Source organism: Delphinus delphis, chromosome 20, assembly GCF_949987515.2.
Source record: "Delphinus delphis chromosome 20, mDelDel1.2, whole genome shotgun sequence".
Classification (NCBI taxonomy): Eukaryota; Metazoa; Chordata; class Mammalia; order Artiodactyla; family Delphinidae; genus Delphinus; species Delphinus delphis.
The window spans coordinates 52,068,073-52,089,199 of NC_082702.1; the positions used below are offsets into that span (position 1 = coordinate 52,068,073).

At 41.4% G+C, this 21,127-nt stretch overlaps 2 protein-coding genes across 6 annotated transcripts in view; one reads left to right on the plus strand and one right to left on the minus strand.

Moving 5' to 3' along the window:
• The window catches only part of CMC2 (C-X9-C motif containing 2), a 38,121-nt gene that overhangs the window by 14,204 nt on the left and 2,790 nt on the right, over nt 1–21,127 (minus strand). The window contains exon 1 of one of the 3 annotated variants that reach the window (XM_059998836.1): nt 162–685. The exons of 1 other annotated variant lie outside the window; for it this stretch is intronic. In XM_059998836.1, coding sequence (XP_059854819.1) covers nt 162–335 — 174 coding nt within the window. In that variant the 5' untranslated portion in view covers nt 336–685. Of the gene's footprint in view, nt 1–161; nt 686–21,127 lie in introns of those variants that run through there. One more of the 3 variants, XM_059998838.1, reaches the window with a different exon arrangement.
• Nucleotides 631–21,062, plus strand: CENPN (centromere protein N). Of its 3 annotated transcripts, none has more exons than XM_059998832.1 (11): nt 631–682; nt 3,227–3,407; nt 4,660–4,705; nt 6,553–6,612; nt 6,913–6,989; nt 12,992–13,168; nt 14,961–15,062; nt 16,349–16,412; nt 17,938–18,050; nt 20,085–20,211; nt 20,477–21,062. In XM_059998832.1, the coding sequence occupies exons 1-11, from the start codon at nt 651–653 to the stop codon at nt 20,557–20,559; spliced, it is 1,062 nt and encodes a 353-aa protein (XP_059854815.1). In that variant the 5' UTR covers nt 631–650; the 3' UTR covers nt 20,560–21,062. The 3 variants fall into 3 exon arrangements, with proteins under 3 accessions (XP_059854815.1, XP_059854817.1, XP_059854816.1); XM_059998833.1 differs by having other exon boundaries at nt 637–677; XM_059998834.1 differs by lacking the exon at nt 14,961–15,062.

The window sequence follows — 21,127 nt, forward strand, 5'->3', positions numbered from 1 at the left end:
CCCAACCCCCCAGGCGGGCGCGAAGTCCCGGCAAGATGGCACACAGCGGGGCGCGCGAGTTTGGGACCTGAGGGGGGACAGGTGAGTGTCCCGCGGCCTCCCCTCACACCTCGGCCACGAAGAGAGCGCTCCTCGGAACGGCCCGGACCCCCGAGACTCACCCGACTGGCGGCCACACCCGGAGAGCGGAAGCGGTATTCACCGGCGAAGACTCTGCACCCAAAAGCCGGCGGCCAGGGCGCCGGAACCCGAACAGCTCCGGGTGGCGAAGGTTCCGCGCCCTCCACGCCTGACCCCGCGCGGTCAGCCTCCACCACTCGCCGCCCGATGCGCATGCGCCATCCGGCCTGGACAGGCCCATTTTCTGGGGCTGTAGGGGGAGAGAGAGCGAGTCCGCGAAGGCGCGGCAGAGCCTGAACTTTAAGGCGAACCGACGAGCCAGATTTCGTGACTGGGATTAAAGCATTCAAACAATATTCTCTGCTAAGAAGAGTGAGGCGGGGACTCGGAGAGTTTCACTTCCGTCGCTCTCCCCACACGGTCCCCTGTGCCGAGGGTACAGTCCAAAGTTTTGGCTCCGCCGGGAGGGGCTCCAGGGCGGCGGGAACTGCAATTGGTGGCTTTGAAGGTGCAGCAGGCGGGAACATCTGATGAGGAGAGAGCCGGCCGGCGATGTGGTACGGTAAGAGGACCCCTGGCGGCATGGCATCGGGCCCCCGAGCGTGGCGGAAGCCTTGAAAAAGCCACGTCCCACGCCTCTGAGGCGACTTTTTCGCGACTGCCGCAAGTCCCAAGGTGTGGGATTGGCCCTTGCTCTCGGGCCGGAGGCTGGGGACTACAGTGGAGGCTGAGGTGAAGAGGGCGATGACGCTGGGCCGTGACGTCACATCCGCCCGTGGTGGGGCGGGGCCTCACGTAGGGCCTGCGTCACGCTGGAGCCGCGCCGAGCTGTCACCGGCTAAACTATCCCAGCCCTGGGTTGCTGCTTTCCCCAGAGTTGAGTGTTCTTGTTTTTGGTTAACCTTGGCGTCCGTCCTTTTTAGTCTTTGCAGCCTCTCGCATTACTCCTGCTGCTCCTTGTGGCAGCTCTTAGGCTGTGCAGATTTCCAGGAAAGTTACTTAAAAGGGACCTTTTTTGTCATGCGTTCATTCAGCTGTTACATCTCGAGCACCAAGCCAAGCACTGTGCTAAGCGCTCAGATGTAAAAAGAAGTTAGCTAATCACAGGGAATCAGAAGAGTTTAGTCAAGGGTTTTCCAACTTTATTGATGAGATTGTGTGGACTCTTTCTACCAGAATTCTTTAGAATGGCATTCCCAAAGTTCAGCGGGAATTAAGACTCTTAGTCTTAAAATGCAAAAATCTCAAGCCCTTCTCGGTCCCCCACCCCACCCCCAGTTTAAATCGTTGGAGCCCAGGAATCTGCATTTTAACAACCACCATCTCCAGTGTTTTTGATGGGAGACGTTGGCTTGATATTGTCACCGACTGTTGGACCCTAATCCTTCCCAGGTTGTTTACCTCCTCAGGCACGGCTGCTTCAGGAGAGTCTTTAAGACTTCATTCCACAAGTATTTCCACTAGACAGTTCTTGGGCTGACACTGTTCTAGATTCTAGCAATGCAGCTATGAATAAGACAAACATAGTTCCTGCCCTAGTGAAGCTTAATCAAATATTTAATGCAATAAAACAATAAGCAAGATAATTTCAGATAGTTCTGTAAAGACAAGGTGGGGAAATAACTAGATTGGGTGGTCAGGGTAAGTCTCTCTGTGAAGAAGCATGGCTGAGACCTAAATTACAAGAGCCATGTGAATATGTGCAGAAGAACCTTCTAAGCAGGAGTCACCGCAGATGCAATGGCCCTTAGCTGAAGGGATCCTCTTGTAATAGAGAAACTAGAAGGGCAGTGTAGCTGGAGCTCAGAAAGCCAAGGAGAGAGTGGTAGATGACAGGGAGGCAGGAACCAGACAACGCAGGGCCTTGTGGACCATGGTGAGGATTTCAGTCCTGACATTAAGGCAGGTGGGTCCTGCATCTGGACAAGGAAATGAGTCAGGCTCAATTTTCATGATCCTCATGCTGCTCCCACATTCTTAATTCAGTTATTTTTCTCTCTAAAGAACTAATCATTCCTCTTTATTTTTAACTATTGTTTTTAGTATCTTTTCAAAGTATTGGGTTGGCCAAAAAGTTCATGCGGGTTTTGCCATAAGATGTTACAGAAAAACCCGCACGATCTTTTTGGGCAATGCAATATATTCAACTACCCATATATTTTCAGAAGTGGGTGATGGTAATAAATTATATGCCGTGTTCAACACTTAAATGGTAGAAATACGTCGCAGCCAAGATTCTTTTAGGGGAATCTCCTCTATTTGCCCTTGGAAATCCCATAGCCGTGGTGGAAGCAGGTGAGATTGACAGACTGACTTCTGCCTCTAGTCATAAAGGCAGCCCTTCATGATCTCTGACCTCACCTCCTCCTCTGTGCCTTTTCACTCACCACTCTGACCTCTCTGGAGGCCTCCTTCTCCCTGTCCCTTGAAGACCCCGAGGCTTTTGCACTTGCTGTTCCATCTGCCTGGAAAGCTCCTCCACCAGCTAGCCCCATGGCTCACTCTCCCTCCCCCAAGGATTGGCTCAAATGTCACCTTCTCTCTGAGGCCTGCTCTCCATCCCCACCACCCATTGCCAGCCTGCTCCACTTTCACTGCTTCCTAACACCGCTCCGTTTTCTCCTCAGCACTTATCACTTTTAACATTTTTTGTGATTTTCCTGTTGCCTGTCTCTCCCAACTAGAAAGGACGCTCCATATTGGCAGGGATTTTTGTCTTTTTGGTTAAAGCTGTATCTATCCCCAGTGCCTAGAAAAGTGCCTGGCACACACAGATACTCAATAATTTGATACATGAATCAGTAAGTGAGTGAATGATTCACATGTCACTGCCATCAAAAGATCAGAACACTCTAGCCAGGAAAGGAGGGAGAGCACTAATTTTTAAAAACTCTAAAACATATTTAAAAGTACGCTTAAGGAGAAAATAGTTTAATCCTCCTGTTGGAACACTGTTCGCAGAGCGCCTGAAAAATGGTAAACATTTGGGTGCTTGACCTACAAATCAAAATTCTGGCTAAAATATCATGCTGAAAATTCACTAAGTTACACTTTTGTGTTTGGTTAATACTTTATCGTGCTGTTTTTGGTTTTGTCTTTACGAAAGTGCCAAACAGATGGATGAAACTGTTTCCGAGTTTTTCAGGAGGACCATCTTGAAAATCCCATTGACTGAAATGATGACAATACTAAAAACCTGGAATTTTTTGTCTGAAAATCAACTGCAGACTGTAAACTTCCGGCAGAGAAAGGAATCTCTTGTTCAGGACTTGGTTCTGCTTTGTGAGGTAACAGTGTTCAAAATGATTAACATTGAACATGATGCTACCCTTTGGTTTTTTTCTTTCCTTTCCTTAGTCCGAAAGAGATGTAAGGTAGCTGCTAGGCTGTGAAGTTAGGAGGGCTACGTACCACGATAGCGGAAAAGAAACTAATTTTTTTTTTAATTTACTTTTGGCTGCGTTGGGTCTTCGTTGCTGCGCGTGGGCTTTCTCTAGTTGCGGCAAGCGAGGGCTACTCTTCATTGCGGTGCACAGGCTTCTCAGTGAGGTGGCTTCTCTTGTTGTGGAGCACGGGCTCTAGAACACGGGCTCAGTGGTTGTGGCGGACGGGCTTAGTTGCTCCATGGCATGTGGGATCCTCCCGGACCAGGGCTCGAACCCGTGTCGCCTGCATTGGCAGGTGGATTCTTAACCACTGCACCACCAGGAAAGCTCCTCCTCATTCATTTTTAAATAAATATACTTTATGACCCAGCAATTCCACTTCGAAATTTACATATATGGAAAACATAATTAAAAAAAGGAGGTATATGTAATATCATAATTGATAAACATTTATATACCTAGTTATAGATATGTAAATATCTATATATAAAGATGTTAACTAGCATTGTTTACACACAGAAAATTGGAAACAACTATACTTAGGAGATTAGATAAATAATGATATGTCCACATAAAATATTCCTTAACCATTAAAAAGAATAAATTAGATCTTTCTGTAGAACACTGAAAGAAACTATATAATATGTAAACATATAAATATGTGTGTATAGAGCAGTGGTTCTCAGCTGGGATGATTTTGTCTCCCAGAGGACACAATGTCTGGAGACGTTTGTGGGTGTCAAAACTGTGGGATTGGGGTGCTGCTGGCTTCCAGTGGGTAGAGGCCAGGAATGCTCCTTTACATCCTAGGACAGCTTCTACAACACAGCTTTATCTGACTCAAAATGTCACTAGTGCCTGGTTGAGAAAACCTGGGATAGAGGAAATCTAGACGGATACCATAGATTAAAAAAAAAAAGTTAAAAGTGATAAATGAGGATTAGATCGGGGGAGAACAGTTGTGAGAACCTGTAATGAGACACGAATCAGAAGGTGTATGTGTTACTTAACAGAAGAGCAGAGATGGGAGACAGGTTGTCAGTAGAGTACTGAGAGGGCCCTCATCTGCTCTAAGCAATCCTAAAATGTGCCGTAGATGGGGTAGAACCACACCTATCACCACGATTACTAAAAATGGTATATTCTCTTTCAGGAAAATCGTGCAAGTCTCAATGATGCAGCCCTTTTAGACATCATTTGTAAGTTTTGGTGATTTGTATTTACGCTTAACCAGTCCAGTTTCATCAGAGAGGCAGTTTTGTATGTAACGGCTCAGATTCTAGAGTCAAGTTGACCTGGTTTCATATTTCAGCTCTGTCACTTACCAGTCTTGTGTCCTTTGCCAAGTCACACGACCTTTTTTTAAGCCTCAGACTTTTCCTAAGTAAAATGGACATAGTAACAGCTTCTACTTCACAGGATTGTTATGAGGGTTAAATAAGATAAGACTTGAAAAGCCCTTAGCACGGTAACTGGCATACAATAAGCACATAGTTAGTGTTTGTTAGGCTTTGTATTATTATCAACAGAATTTGAAAGTAGATGTCTGCGAATGTGTTCTAATTACAGTGCAGCCTGTAAGGAACGTAAGGATTAACAGTGACCGTACTTGCACATAGAGTGGTCATGGGGGCACTAAGTGGGAGAGGCACACATGGCTCTGGGGTCTGCATGTGCAACTAGAAGGAAATTGGGCCCCCGGCTAAGATAGGAGACACTAGAGGTGGACCAAGCTTGTCACAAATATCATGGATTAGTCTAGCATGTGTTCTATTTGAGGAAATATCTGCATTTGTATTTAAGTCCTTGCCATTTATCATGAACTTCTACACGGTGTTTAAAAGAATCATTAACGACAAAAAGTTTTTAATCTCCATTATTACGACAGCAACCTTATTCAAAGATCATTTAGCAGGCCATCTGAACTCTGAAACAGAGAACCAAGGAAGAAAATACCGGAAAGAAACAAAACCCTTTGGATGCTATCTTTCAGGGCAGGCATCACATTATACCTGATTACACCTGTTTTGGACAGAACTGGATAATCAAGAATTGTCAGGCCATCGCCATAAATGGGGTGGGATGGGGAGACAAGGATGCCAAGGCACCAAAAAAAGAAGAAAAAAAAAGACACAGGACAAGAAAAGTAATAAGACAAAGGCACAGCAGGTTGGTGCCCTTGAGTATTGGGGCCAACAGCTCCTCTTATGGGGTGCAGAGCACCTTGGTCCTAGGTCCAAAGACACAGGGATGCAGACCGAGGTCAGCGCAGGGATAGAGTAAAGCCAGGATGACAATGTGTTGGGACTGAACTCAGTAACTTCCTAGGCCCATTTTTACTCCAAGATACTCTTAAGTTTGTAACTCCTGGAGGGTGTCTTCTATATCATACATTCATTCATTCATCAAATATATATGTTTAATGCCAGCCAGTGGCTAGATGCTGGGACTACAGCAGTGAACAAGACTCAGTCCAATATCCCACAGGTACAAGCAGTGTAAAAATGAACATCTAAATGTATGCTGTAATGTCAGGTAGTGGTAAGTACTATGAAGGAAACTAAAGCAGGGCGGGATGGGGGGTCGATTTTGGTAGGGTGTTCAGGGTAGGCCATTCTGCACTGTGGCATTTTAGTAGAGACCAGAATGAGATGTGCAGCGAGCTAGGAGAAGAGTGCTCCAGACTAAGGAAAGCCGATAGAAACACCAGTTCCAGGAGCACATCGTCCCTGGCTTGCTGCGTAGATGCAGCAGTCTATGGAGTAGACCTGTGCGGACAGAATAAATGGTCTAAGAATAAATGCTAAATCTCTACTATGTTGAGTAATTCTTTATGACTTGTTTTATTTGTCTGGAGTAAATTTAATCCATTTAAAATTTATATTTTGAATAAAGATCTGTATAACTTAATTTGTAAATTACTGTTAATTTTCTCCACTTTCACATTATTAAAAATATGTATTTATAAGTTGAAAGTTCTCTGAGATGATAGTTACTCGAAAGTTCTCCTGATATGATAGTAATAAGCTCTTCCTCCCTGTCTCAGATACTCAATTTCATCGGCATCAGAAAGTTTGGGATGTTTTTCAGATGAGTAAAGGACCAGGTAATGTTTTCCATTTTTAACTGAACACTTGTATTTGATGTTGTGGCAATTTAAAAATGAGTAGCAGTTTGTTCCTCGTAAGTCTCTTTTCTTTCCAAATGCGGTGATTATTACTCGTGTATAAAAAAATGAGAAATATATCTGGTGACGCTCTGTCAGGGGTACCAGCAGCGTTTGTGTGATTTGATCATTACTGCTCTTTGAGGTTACACCAAATGCTTATCTTCAGGATCTTTGTAAATGTATTGAAGACACTGTAGCTCCCTTGATTCTTCTTGATTTTTCTTTTCATTTTGACAGGTGAAGACACTGACCTTTTTGATATGGAACAATTCAAAAGTTCATTCAAGAAAATTCTTAAGAGAGCATTAAAAAATGTAAGATTAAAATTTATCTGAATTTCCATAAAATTCAATTTCATGGCATCTGTGCACTTAAAATTCGCTACTACATTCTTTTTTTCAATTTGTAAGAATTTCACTTAGTAATATTCCATACTGTTCTATTCCGTATCAAAGACAAACTCTACTCGGTGTAAAAACTTTCCTCTCCCCTTACCTCTCAATTCAGGGGCACTGCTTCTTTCTCAAGAGCAGCACTGCCCGGTAGGACTGTACAACGATGGAACTGTTCTAGATCAGCACCGTCCAGGACCCAGCTAGTAGCCAAGTGTGGCTGGTGTGACTGAGAAACTAAAATGTTCGTCGTGTTTAACTGTGATGCATTTTAGTTAAATGGCCCTAGGTGGCTCGTGGTCACAATGTTAGGGTAGCTTGAGAGCACAGAAGAGTCCTCAGCTGCCAGTCTGTTTCCACAGGTACCACCTCAACATCTTATCCTAGGTTGAGGTGATTGCTTTTTTTTTTTTAATTTTTATTTTATATTGGAGTACAGTTGATTAACAGTGATGTGTTACAGGCATACAGGAAAGTGATTCAGTTATACCCATACAAGTATCCATTCTTTTTCAAATTCTTTTCCCATTTAGGTTATTACAGAATGTTGAGCCAAGTTCCCTGTGATATGCAGTAGGTCCTGAGGTGATCACTTTTTAACAGCCTCCCCTCCTTCATTCCCTTTCCACCTTACTCTGCCTTAGTCCTCCTTGCATATAAAGACACACCAAAAACTGTCCCATTCACTGTGCACTGCCCGTCCTCTCTGGCATAGCGGTGTTCCCTCTTCTCTGATAAACTCCTTGACCTGTCTCTCCATCCCCTTACCTCATCCTGTCTGTAACTGGTCCTGCTTTCTACTTACCCACCTGCCACCGAACATATTCCCTCATCTCCTTTCTTATAATGACCCTTTGTGTGTGCTGTGAATCCATCTCCTGTGTCCTCATCCAACATACTTGCTTTATTTTCCTCTGTTCTCTTGCATCCTTAATCTCTTGCCTCTTCTGATTCCTACTATACTGCTTATAAATGTGCTCAGGTCCCAGTAAAAGTACATCCTTTCCCCAGGCTCATCCTCAAGCTCTGTTCTTTCTGCCAGAAGACTCTTGGAGGGAAATATTTCTTCTTGCTCCAGATGTGTCCCACACGTGGAAGTAATCCCACTGGCCCCTCCTCACCGCCCCCTTCACTTTCCTCCAGCAGGAGCAGGGCCTTAGCCTGAGTGAGAGCAGCTGCCTGCAGGCAGCACCTACTCTGGTCTGTTCCTCCAGGGCCGGCTCTGCCCCTGCAGGGAGACCACTCAGAGCGGTCCTGCCAGTTACCACGTAGGCTGCTCTGCCTGCTTCTGGATTTGATATCAGGAGGGCCACTTGCCTGGAGCAAACTCCCCACTCCTTTAATCGCTGTATTTTTTAAAACATTTCAATAACCCTTAAGACAAGTCAACCCGGCCCCTACCCCCAATTACTCTTCTTTGTCAAAAATGTCCTAACTGTTTCTCCAGATGAATCTTAGAAACATTTTCTCAGGTTTACAGAACAAAACAAAATCTTCAGCCGTTTGAGTAGGGGTGCATTTATTTATTTTTTGACTGCGCCACACGGCTTATAGAATCTTAGCTGCCTGACCAGCGACTGAACCCAGGACCTCAGCAGTGAGAGCGCAGAGTCCTAACCACTGGACCACCAGGGAATTCCCTGCATTTAATTTATAAATTAATTCAAAGAAAATTGTGAACCAAGAGAAGGTATGTCTCCTTTTTTTTTTTAATTTTGTGAATAAGCAAGCACTTTTTTTTACCTTGCTCCTAAGTTCTTATTTTGGATTATATTATTTGAAAACTCTTCTTACCATGAAATTATGAACTTTGCAGACATTACAGGAGAGTCCTGTCTGGACTGTGGCTGTGGCACATGCACCTGCTTTTTTTTTTTAAACAAAGAGCCTCATTACCACATGACCCCTGGCCAGCCCTCCACAAGTGTTGTGGATATGTGGTTTGGACCCTTCTGGAAGCAGCCTTCTTATGAAGCTGAACATGACTGGCTAACTCATCTTGAGAAACACTCGTCTCTCTCTCTCTCTCTCTCTCTGGTCCAGTTCAGAGTTTATCCGCATCTTCCCTCCCAACACCTTCTCACTTGATGGTCTTTCCTGTCCCTGTTTTAGGCACCAGGAACTTCTGTTCTTTTAACCCCAGGCCACTGCCCTCACCAGGCATGGAGAAAAGAGTCTGAAACACTCACATTTCCTCCCACTTTGATGCCCATGTATTTCAGTTGTTAGATTTCTCTTTTCTTACCACTACCAAAAGCTTTTGCCTCCTGAATGAATTTCAGGCACACTAGCGGGGGAGGCTGGGGGACAAAGGAGCTTTTTTACTGATCATATCTGTCCTGCTTGAAAGGCCAGCTAGAGAGTGACGTGCTTTGTCTACTGCAGGTTTTAGATGAGGATGAGCAGGTAAAGGCCGTGTGTCTTCTCTGTCTCCCCGTCCCTCTACTCCGAGCTGGCCCACGTGTCCTCAGCCCTTTCCTCAACTGACTGAGGACTCCCGGCTTATCTTCACCTTCCTCCACATAACTTAACTAGTGGCTGGATAACTCCACTTTCCCAAAGGCTGATGATGGTGACGTCATGACAAATAGCACCTCCTGGTGCCCAGGAGTGAAGAGTGACTCACCTGCTGCTCTAGGACAGGCACCTTAACCTTTTTGTGCCAAGGACCCTTTGGCTATTAGTGAAGCTTATGGACCACTTCTCAGAAGAGTGTATTTAAATGCTATAAAATAAAATCCATAGACTCACAGGGGAAACAAAAGGTATTAAAAATACAGTTAAGGTATTAAAATGGCAAATTGTGATAAGTAATGCATGTGCTTCTTTATTAACACAATAAATAATCTCATGATGGGTCTAAAAGCAACTAGATTCAAAGTACTAATAGGTGTAAATGATATTTTTGAGGCATGTGCAACAATTATAATATGATAAGAGTATTTGGGATTTCTATGGACAACAAAGTAACGGGTCTTAAAATTCCACTGTTTTGATGCCTACTTTCCAGTTGAAGGAGATGCTAAATTTCAGTTAGAAATTAGTACAAATAAAGATGAAATTTTTCCCCCACCAAGTCCACAGATGCCCTGAATTCTAACCATGGACTTCAGGTAAAGAACTCCTGCCCTGAACCAATGGGGGAGAGAAGCTGATATGAAAGGTCACAGGGAGCCTAACTGGGGAGTGATGGGTGGAGAGTGAGTGAGTGAGTGAGTGAGTGAGTGTGTGTGTGTGTGTGTGTGTGTGAGAGAGAGAGAGAGAGAGATTAACTGCACATCATACCAGGTAAAACTCTTCAAAATACAAAGTTCTTGGAAAAACTTACAAAGAAGAGACAAACTAAAAACTGCTTCAATCGTAAGGTAGCACATTTTTTGTCCCTTTCTATGCCTGTATCATGTAGTATAATAATGATGGTCTGTGTTAAGTATGTTAATGTGTTAAATATGTGGTGATTCTTTGTATTGTAAGCTTCATTTGATTCTCACGCCAAACATAGGTATGTTCAGTAGCTTGTGGGCCTTGGCCAGTTACTGACAGTTGATGGCTAGTGGAGGATACCCTGGCCAAGAGAACAGTCCCAGTTTCGCCAAACCACTTAGGACCCTTGGCCACAGTCGTTTATGTCATCTTAAATTTTTTTTTTTTTTAATTTTTTGCCTGTTCCACATGGCATGTGGGATCTTAGTTCCCTGACCAGGGATCAAACCCGCGCCCCCCGCATTGGAAGCACGTAGTTTTAACCACTGGACCGCCAGGGAAGTCCCTTGGCTGCACTCATTTAAGCTTGAGCAATATTAATCTGAGCTCTCCTCTGTGAAACGCTTTATCCCAGGTATTGCAGGAGGATATCCATTGAGGTAGTTTCTTGGGAAAATAATAAATATCTATATTTGGGCCCTGCCTCTACAGGTATCTGAGTATCTTCTTTACTTTAAGAATGTGAGATGGAGCATCGGCCAGCCGGGCCAGGATTACACTGACTCTGTGGACGCCCTTTCCTCTTAGCCTATTGATTTTTAACCTTTTTTTGGACTATAGACCCTTAAGAACATTTTGATAAGTGGCACAGCACCTCTCTAGAAAAGCACACCTTTAGACATGTCCATCCAACGGTGCATCCAATTCAGGAGGTCACAGACCTCTTTAAGTCCCTTCATGAGCCCTCACTTAAGTTATCCTCATTCTAGACTAGAGACTACCTGACTCCGTTGAATGCTACCAATTTTCTCCTAGCGAAAATGTGCCCTCCGTACACTACACTCAATGTTGACTTTACACACTTATTTTCTTTTGTAATGTGATGCAAAGAGGCTATTCAGAATAAGATCCTGTCCTCTTCCATTCAAGCTGGCAGAGGTCCACTGCATGCCTGCTGGGGCCGAGGGCTGTGCTGTTCATCTAGGAGAAGGTCAGACTGCTCTGTACCCTCCATGCCCCTTGTCTTGGGTTCCTTGTCTGATACACTGAGGAAATTTGGGGAAGCAACCAGATAAAGAGTGGGCAGAGTCAAAATACAGTCGGCCCTCCATATACATGGGTTCAACATCCATGGATTCAACCAACCACAAATTGAAAATATTCGGGAAAAAAAATTCTAGAAAGTTCCAAAAAGCAAAACTTGAATTTGCTTTGGGTCAGCAACTGTTTACATAGCATTCATGTTGTACTTATGATTATTTACATAGCATTTACTTTCTATTAGGTATTATAAGTAACATGGAAATGATTTAAAGTATGTGGGAGAATCTCACAGGTTATTTGCAATTACTACACCATTTTATATGAGACTTGAGCATCCTCGGATTTTGGTATCCTGAGAGGGGTATCTGAGAGGGGTCCTGGAACCAATCATCCAGAATCCTTAGGGACAACTGTAACTGCCTTCTTTGCTAATGTCAGCAGCCATGTGTTCACCAGGAATAAGATACAAGAGGGAGGAAATAAAGAGATGTGGGCAGGGGATTCCCTGGTGGTCCAGTGGTTAGAATTCCACACTCTCACTGCCGAGGGCCCGGGTTCAATCCCTGGTCAGGGAACTAAGCTCCCGCAAGCTGCGCAGCACAGCCAGGAAAAAAAAAAAAAAAAACCAGGGATGTGGGCAAGCCAAGTGTGCCTGTCTCAAGTATCTCCAGGGTCTGAGCTGCAAGGGGGGCTAATAATCTAGAAGTGAGCTATTAATTCCATAGAAACTGGCAATCATATTTAAAAGTTTAGAAAGGTCTATATTTTATCCATGAAATGGAAACAATGTAGAATTTCTTATATTCTCGCTATGTAACTTTGCTTTGGGGTAATTTTTAGCACCTGAGCTAAATGCATAAAAGCATTAGGATTAGTATTTTTTTAAGCCCATTGCTACATAGAAATCTTACTATTAAACTTTACAGTGCATGCTAGGTCTGTGTTCAATGCTAAAAATGCTTCCTTATAAGATATCTCATTTGTGAGGCTGCTTTGCTTCATAAACTCTTATAGTTTTTCAGGACAAAGCCCAAGAAATTACTGAAAATTTCTGATGTCATATCCTGCTTGTAGGATTTAAAATTTTTTTCCTTCCAAAAGACTTTGCAAGGCACGAATGTATCTTTACAAAACGACCACAAAATACTTTCCCAAAGATTTCCCAAAACACTGTAATGAAGAGTAGGAGAGGGACTTCCCTGGTGGTCCAGTGGTTAAAACTCCATGCTTCCACTGCAGGGGGCATGGCTTCAATCCCTGGCTGGGGAACTAAGATCCTGCATGCCTCACGGCACGGCCAAAAAAAAAAAAAAAAAAATCGTAGGAGAAAAGACTGCCAGACCTCAGCCGGTGTGCAAGATTATAATAACATCCTTCACCCCTAAAAAGCACCTGTTGTTGGTGCCACATGAGATTTTAATTAGGAAACTTACATCTTTTTTTTTTTTTTAAATAAGGTGACAGTCAGCTTCAGAGATGCTGAGGAGAATGCAGTATGGATTCGAATTGCCTGGGGAACACAGTATAGAAAGCCAAACCAGTACAAACCTGCTTACGTGGTATATTATTCCCAAACACCATATGCCTTCACTTCTTCCTCCCAACTGAAAAGCAATCTACCCCTTCTGGGTCAGGTATGGCACTAATTACTATAAGCTATAATGCTGTATTATCCTTATCTCAGGTCCGTGTAGGTTTAAACTGCTCAATATCATTTGATATAAAATACGACCTGTAGGGGAACTTCCCTGGCAGTCCAGTGGTTAAGTCTCCGCGCTTCCACTGCATGGGGCACAGGTTCAGTCCGTGGTCAGGGAACTAAGATCCAGTATGCTGCACGGCACAGCCAAAAAAGAAAATACCACCTGTAATTCTTTATCTCCTAAAATAAGAAGCAGAAAACGTTATTATTCTACAAGTGGGAGGACAGCATAAGCATTGGTTTAGAACTCTTCATTACTGTCTTGTAATTGAGAAGTAGTACACAATCAAGGTAAAAATCCAACCAACATAGAAGTCTCTGAACAGTCTTTTAAGACTCCATACCCTTCTGCGCAATCCCATTCACCCAAAATAACTGCTTTTAACAGTTCTGCTATTTCCTTTCAGAAGATGTTTTATTACAAAAACCACACTGGTACATAGGGTCTGTAATTTGCTTTTTCTAACTTAACAGAACATTTCAATGAGGTTACATATGAATGTACCTCACTACTTTTTCATGACCTCATCATTTACCTATTAATGAACATTATTTTCATTTGTAACCATTTTCCCCACATTGCGTACACAAGAAGCGTGCTTTAACAGAAGATGGTCCTCTGGTCAGAGCCTGCTTCTGTTTATGGTTCTGCCTTTGGTGTCATAGGCTTCCTAGCATCTTCCCCCAAATAAGCCATCCCTAAATTAGCCTGGCAGCTGCTGCTGCTTCCACCGTCTTCACATTCACAACTACAATGGTGCTTCAGTTGGTTCCAGAGCTGACTGTAGATAAGCAGCTCTGCCATCCTGGCTGCATCATCTCTAGTGCCAAGTAGAACACCAAGTCCTCCAGGCAGGCGGACTTGTCATTTAAACTCCTTAGGTGTTTACTGAAATGGCAGAAAGATTGCTACTGCTGCTCACTTCTATTTCTTTCTAACACTTAACTCTCCTTTACATTTGGAGTCTCTTCCTCCATAATAAATGGTGGTTTTCCATCCACTGACAGCCAGGTGAGTCCACCCTGTCCCACCTAGTTTAAACATCACCCCAAAAGCTAATGTTCTTTTCTAATGTGTATCTTAAGGCAAACTTATTTCTACGCTCTAGTTCCAGGTAAATACCTTATTCGATTAATTCTGTTTCAGTCTTCCAACTTGTTTCCCCAGACGATGGGAAGCTTTTATAAGTTGCATTTAATTTGCACTTTTTTCTTCAAACTTTGTCCTAGAGCGCACACACATATTTGCATTTTTGTATGGCAGTATCGTAGTATTAATGACTAGTCATCAAAAATGGTAACATTTGAGTATTCACTGTTTATTCTTAACTCTGAATTTCATTTATTATAATTCCTAACTTTAAACAGGATCACTTTGGGACTTCCCTGGCAGTCCAGTGGTTAAGAGTCGTGCTTCCACTGCAGGGGGCACGGATTCGATCCCTGGCTGGGGAACTAAGATCCCACATGCTGCTTGGTGCGGCCAAGAATTAAAAAAAAAAAAATTTTTAATAAAAAAAATAAACAGGATCACTTTTCTAAAAATGGTATTACAAAAGACCTTACATTTGTGAGAATCTTAATGCCATTAGCCCCTGTTTTTGTTTTTCAAGCTGAGTAACAGGCCATGAGATTTAATTGTTCTGGATTTTTTCCTGAACAAGTATTGTAAATACAGAGATAGACACAGTAATGCTAATAGTCTTGCTAATTTTCACTTCAAGGCACTGACAATTGCTAGCAAACACCATCAGATTGTGAAAATGGACCTCAGAAGCCGGTATCTGGACTCTCTTAAGGCTATTGTTTTTAAACAGTATAATCAGGTGAGCCCATCAGTGACTCTATTTAAAGTTAAGTCTCCATTTTCTCTTTCACACATAATTTAGAAGCTGAGCAGGTGGGAAAGTCTACCTCCAGTGATAGGAGATCACGTCAGATATCCCTGAAGTGCAGAAAGTTTTCAGTTAACATGAAAGGAAACAATATAATTTCTCTCTCTCATCTTTTTATAGTTGCGTTGTATTTTATACTGCCCATTAGTCATTGGGGTCTATGTTATAGGTCCCCGTTTCCAAATCATCTATTCCGATCAGAATTTATTTTCTCTTCAGAGTAACTCGACACTGTCTTTTGAAGCTGATTATATTATTCTGTTCTGCAAGAGAGAAGCAGAATTTTTTGTCCCATCAGTCAAGCAGGTGATACAGGAGTTGGAAGTAAAGGAGAAGGCATTGGTTTATTAAGTCCCACAATTTATTTGTCAAAATTATTTGAACACATTGTTCCCCTTTAATGATAAGAACGGATCTGGCCTTGCTCCCAGGCTCAGGGGTTTTTTGTTTGTTTGTTTGTTTTTTCCTCTGCATGGCATCTGTGTGCTTAGATGTTCACATTCCTATAGGATTGTTAAGGCTCTGTGTATATCTTTGAGCCCTTAGGTATGTTATACTTATGTATTTTCATCTGTTCTAAGTAGAAAGAAGTGATGGCTCTCTGCAAGCTACTCTTTAAGGAAAAAATCTAACATTAAGAAGTTAGATAATGATTTTCTCCCACAGCAGCCCCTCCCTCTTACCTACCACCCTCCTACCAGATTGCTATCAATGGTTCTCCTATGACAGTTGCATTTCTAGGAAAATTCATATTGTCAAACACTTAATTATAAAAACAATGGCTTCAGTGGGGAAAGTAAGCGAAGGGGTCTGAGAGGTTCAGACTTACAATAGGAAAGTTATTTTTCGATAAGGAATCTCAGCAAATTTTTTACAGTTATAAAGACATATATATAAAGCTGAAACATCACATTGTAAATGCTGCCTCTGATTCCTCTAGCTTTTGCATTCACCAGCTATACTTCTTCCAGATCCATTTTTTACGTTAACAAGGTACAGAGCTCCTCAAATAAAGCAGCCATGTTGCTGGCATTCTCTGCCAACATCGCTCTAGGAGAAATGCTCAACTCAGTCTGCAAATGGCCTCAAATCTTTGTGTTGGGAAAAACTAAAGATAAGATTTGCCATATTTTTGTGCATTAAAAGCAATTAATATCTATACTTCAAGGTGATAAAATTAGGAAAACATTCACTTTTTTCTTTTTTCTTTTTCCTAGATCTTTGAAACTCACAACTCTACTACACCTCTACAAGAACGAAGCCTTGGGCTAGATATAAATAGTATGTGTGTTTTAAGATAAAAACTGAAATTTGGAAGGACACTCCTTTTCAGATTTCTGTCACCCAGGAAAACATTTATGTACCAGGATGTGATTCAAAAGTATTTACTGTTTTCAGAAAATTGAAACTTACATTTCTGTTGAAGTGGGGAAGCTAAGCTACCATAATCTCTTTTAGAATTTACTAGACTGGCATCTAATAATACTCAGAACAAAAACAAAAATTAACTAACAGTTGTTGAGCATTTCTTCTGTGCCAGGCACCATACTAAGGTGTTTATATGAGTCATTTCCTATTTCTTCACAGCAGTCCCATGAACAAGCTCTTTTCATCAGGAAACTGGGTTTCAGAGAGGTTTAGTAACTTGTGAGGCAAAATCACATAGCTAGGAATCGGCAAAGCCAGGAGTGAAATCCGAATCTGAGTGTGGAGCCCAGGCTCTTAATGCTTCCTGAGTATTTTATTGCATCTCACAGGTATTGCGTTATTTACAAATTGAAGGTCTGTGGCAACCCTGCATTGAGCAAATCTCTCAGCGCCATTTTTCCAACAGCATTTGCTCATTTCACGTCTCTGTGTCACATTTCCATAATTCTCACAATATTTCAAACTTTTTCATTATTATTATATTTGTTATGGTGATCTGTGATCAGTGATCTTTGATGTTACTACTGCAAAAAGATTACAACTCCCTGAGGGCTCAGATGATGGTTAGCATTTTTTAGCAATAAAGTACTTTTTAAATAAGGTATGTACATTGTCCTTTTAGACATAATAGTGTTGCATACTTAATAGACTGCAGTACAATATAAACATAACTTTTATACGCACTGGGAAACCAAAAAATTCATGTGACTCACTTTATTGCAGTGGTATAGAACTGCACCCTCTTATCTCTGAGGTGTGCCTGTAATCAGAATTGTTACCCTGTTGCTACTCACAGGTGACATGAGTCCTTTCCTAGAAAACCCAGGAGAATATAGTATGAAACTACTAATGTAGATCAGAAAGTTCAGAAAAGTGATGGGGTACAATATAGATTTATAAAAATGAAAATGTTCCTCTCTCTTGGCAGTGACTTGGCAATAAAATGAAATGGTACAGCCATTATGAACTAAACATATTTATGACTTTCCAATGGCATAGGAACTGCTATTGATGTCATGTTAAGTAAAGAAAGCAGGATACAAAATTGTGTGTATTTTATAATCCCAGTTTAAAAAATACATATCTTTTTATTCACTGAAAAAAGGGTTAGACAAATAGATTAAAATGTTAACAGTACTTATCTCTGTGTGGTAGAATTATGGGTGATTTTTATTTTCTCTTACCAGCCTATACTTTCCAGCTTTTCAACAATAAGAAATTATTACAATCGAGAAGAAACAGTAAACATTATTTTTAAGTTATGCAAGCAAGTTGAAAGGTTAGGAATGAAAGGATGATACTTTATGGATGAAATATATATTATTATAATAATATTAAATATATAACAGCTGTTTCTCTTGAAATCTTCCATCTGTAGTGGATTCAAGGATCATTCATGAAAACAAAACAGAAAAAGAGAGGGTCCAGAGAGTGACTCAAGAAATTTTTGGAGACTATCCACAACCAAGGCTAGAATTTGCACAATATAAGGTAGGACACTGCTATAAACTAACTACAACTTATCAAGATTTTTTGAAAAGAACTAAAACTAAGTGGAAAACAGATCTAAGAAACTGTCTCTTATTCATTTGTCACTTTAATGTTGTATAAAAAGTTTATGAGTTAAAATAGACTTCTTTATCATATTTAGTAAGTTCCTCTGTTGCAAAGGAGACCTTTGGAAATTTTGAATTTGTCTTTTCATTTCACCTTTCATATTAATTCAGTTATGTATAACCAGCTGTGATCTGTATTTTTGAGAAAAAAAAAAAAGGTAGGTTACACCTTTCTAGCGCACCCACACCTAGAACAATGCTTGCACATGGTCAGTGCTCATAAATACTTATTAAATAAAAGAGTGAATAAATAAGTCATTACAAAGCCCAGTTGGCATCACGTGGAGAAAACCCAGCAGCCTGCAAACCTGGCTCATTACAGAAGCTTGCCCACCAGGAAAGCCAGGTGGGGAGCAAGCCCATGGCCACCATTAGAAGAATTCAAGGCTTATATCATGATCACGCTAATCTAATACTCATGCTCATACTCATAACACCCTCCTCCCCTCAGACCTTCCAATAAAATTCTTTCTGCTTAGAAGGAACCTTCTGCAGCTACGGACCACACTTTAAATCTACCATTGATCTGCTCACTCAGGCCCAGTGCCTGTTTGGTTTGATTTGTTTTTAGTGGGAAAAGTTGACTGACACCTTTCAAGTTATGCTCCCTGAATGGCAGGTTTCAACCCATTTCTTTTAAACAGCTCACACTCTTAAGAAAGTCATTCTCAAAGTGTGGTCCCTGGACCAGCAGAATCAGCCTCAGCTGGGAATACGGGTAAGAAAGGCAGGTTCTTGGCCCCATTCTAGTCCTACTGGATTGCGGACTCTGGAGGTGGGTCCCAGACAGCTGTCTTCACAAGCCCTCTAGCCGATTCTGCACAGAGAACCACTGATCTAGGATACATAAGATTTAGTCCACAAAACTTCTCTTTATACACATCTTAGAATGGGTCTGTTCTATAAGTCAAGGCATACATTTTTTCATACCTGCTACTAATTTTTCCCTACCTTTTCTATTTTGAAAAATGTCAAACCTTCAGAAAACACGCAAGAATATTACAATGAGCATTCATTTCCCCTTTGTTTCAAAATTTACTAATGGTTAACATTTTGCCACATCTGCTTTCTTTCTCTTTCTTTATTCTGAACCATTTGAATTAACTGCAGACATTACTCACCCTCTAAATATTTCAGCATTCTGTCTCTAAATTTTAAGGATCATTTTAAGTTAAAAAAAAAATAAAATGAAGTTAGAATCTAAGAGCCAAGAACCTACTGAAGTAACAGTACTTATATATTTGATGATATGAAGGAACTGTTATTAATTTTTTTAGGTGTGGTAATGTTATGGGGGTGAAGTTTTGAAAAAGAGTCCTTTTTAGGACTCTTTTAGATACATTGAAATATTTGCAGGTGGGATACTATGGTGTCTTGGATTTGCTTGGAAATAATCCAGTGGGGGTGGGCAGTAGGGAACGGAAGGTAGGGTAATAGATGGAACAAGACAAGTCATTGTTTCAGCTGGGTGATATGCACATGGGGACTCATTACACTGTGCTCCTCGCTTTTGTATGTTTTCTAAATCTTCTATAATAAGAAGTTAAACTGCGGTAATGACTCAAAACACAAGACATTTTTACATCGAAATGACAGATTACAAAAAACTGCTCATTTTCCATTAAGAATGCAAACCTAATGCTCAGGTAAAGGGCATCTGAGGGTAGAACTGACATGCAAGGTCTCCTGTGTGTCAGGCACTGTGCACGCTTGGCTTTTTGCATGCAATATTGTTAGATATACTGGTTGCCCTCAATGTTTGCAATTAGCAAATTAAATGGTTCCCACCCCCATTAGTCCCTGTGTTTCTTGATAACAAGAATTAGTGAAATACATAATCCTATTTCTTTATATTTTGCCATTGCAACTGATATATTTAATCGTCACTTAAAAATATATCTGTTGACAGCTTGAAACGAAATTCAAAAGTGACCTAAATGGGGGCATCCTGGCTGAGAGAGAAGAACCCCTCCGGTGCCTAGTTAAGTTCTCTAGCCCCCATCTTCTGGAAGCACTGAAATCCTTAGCACCAGCCGGTAAGTAGTCAGGACACTTCATCAGCCAGAAGAATTAACAACATACTACATTCGACCCTCTCTTTGCTGACTAATTGCCCCTGAGCTTTCTCATGGCTCTAGTCTGCTATCCCATCATGCCCTGTTTTGCATATTCTGCTTCACTTAATGGGGGTCCATGATCCACCCTCTAATCTCGGTCATTTTTAAACTGACTCAAATCGTTGTCCCTGTGATTATTTTCATTTTCTTTTCTTTTCTTTTCTTTTTTTTTTTTTAATTTCAGGTATTGCAGATGCACCACTTTCTCCATTGCTCACTTGCATACCCAATAAGGGAATGAATTATTTTAAAATTAGAGATAAATAAGATGTATGCGGTTTTGTAAGCACAGCTTGACTGTATTGCATATGCATTTTATAATGACTAGCTGGATAGCTTCTATCTGCAAACTTGTTTTAGAGATTAATCCTTGATGTTGATGATTTAGAAATGTTCAGTATAATTCTTGGGACTGATTCTTTCCTCCTCCTGCAAAGCATAGCAGTTGTGGGACTTTAAGATGTGACAGGATGTCATTTCTCTCACTCCTGTCTCTCCTCAATCCTGGAGAGGTCTGGTTCCAGTTGCTGGTTTCCAGGGATTTTCTCTTAAGCCTTGGATCACAGAAAGAAGAAACAAGAAACTATACCCAACCCAAAACTTTCCAGGAGAACCATAAAATTGGTCCATTCAAAAGGTAGAATTGGGCCCATTAAGTTATTATTGCAGGAGGTAGCCTATCAGTTCATTCAGCTATATAAAATAATGATTTCATTGTAAATATGGTACTTCTCGTCTATTTTATCATACATATGGCATTCGAACTGACAGATAATATACAGGTTTGTGAATAAAGATATTTAAAAATGGGTGTATCGGTCACTTGTGGTGAAAA

Bases quoted from the DNA above. Each gene is read 5' to 3' on its own strand.
- CENPN (XM_059998832.1), top strand. From the start codon at position 651: ATGAGGAGAGAGCCGGCCGGCGATGTGGTACG. The intron at 13,169-14,960 runs GTATGGCACTAA...TTTCACTTCAAG, and splicing joins ATCTACCCCTTCTGGGTCAG to GCACTGACAATTGCTAGCAA. The intron at 16,413-17,937 runs GTATGTGTGTTT...TTCCATCTGTAG, and splicing joins CCTTGGGCTAGATATAAATA to TGGATTCAAGGATCATTCAT.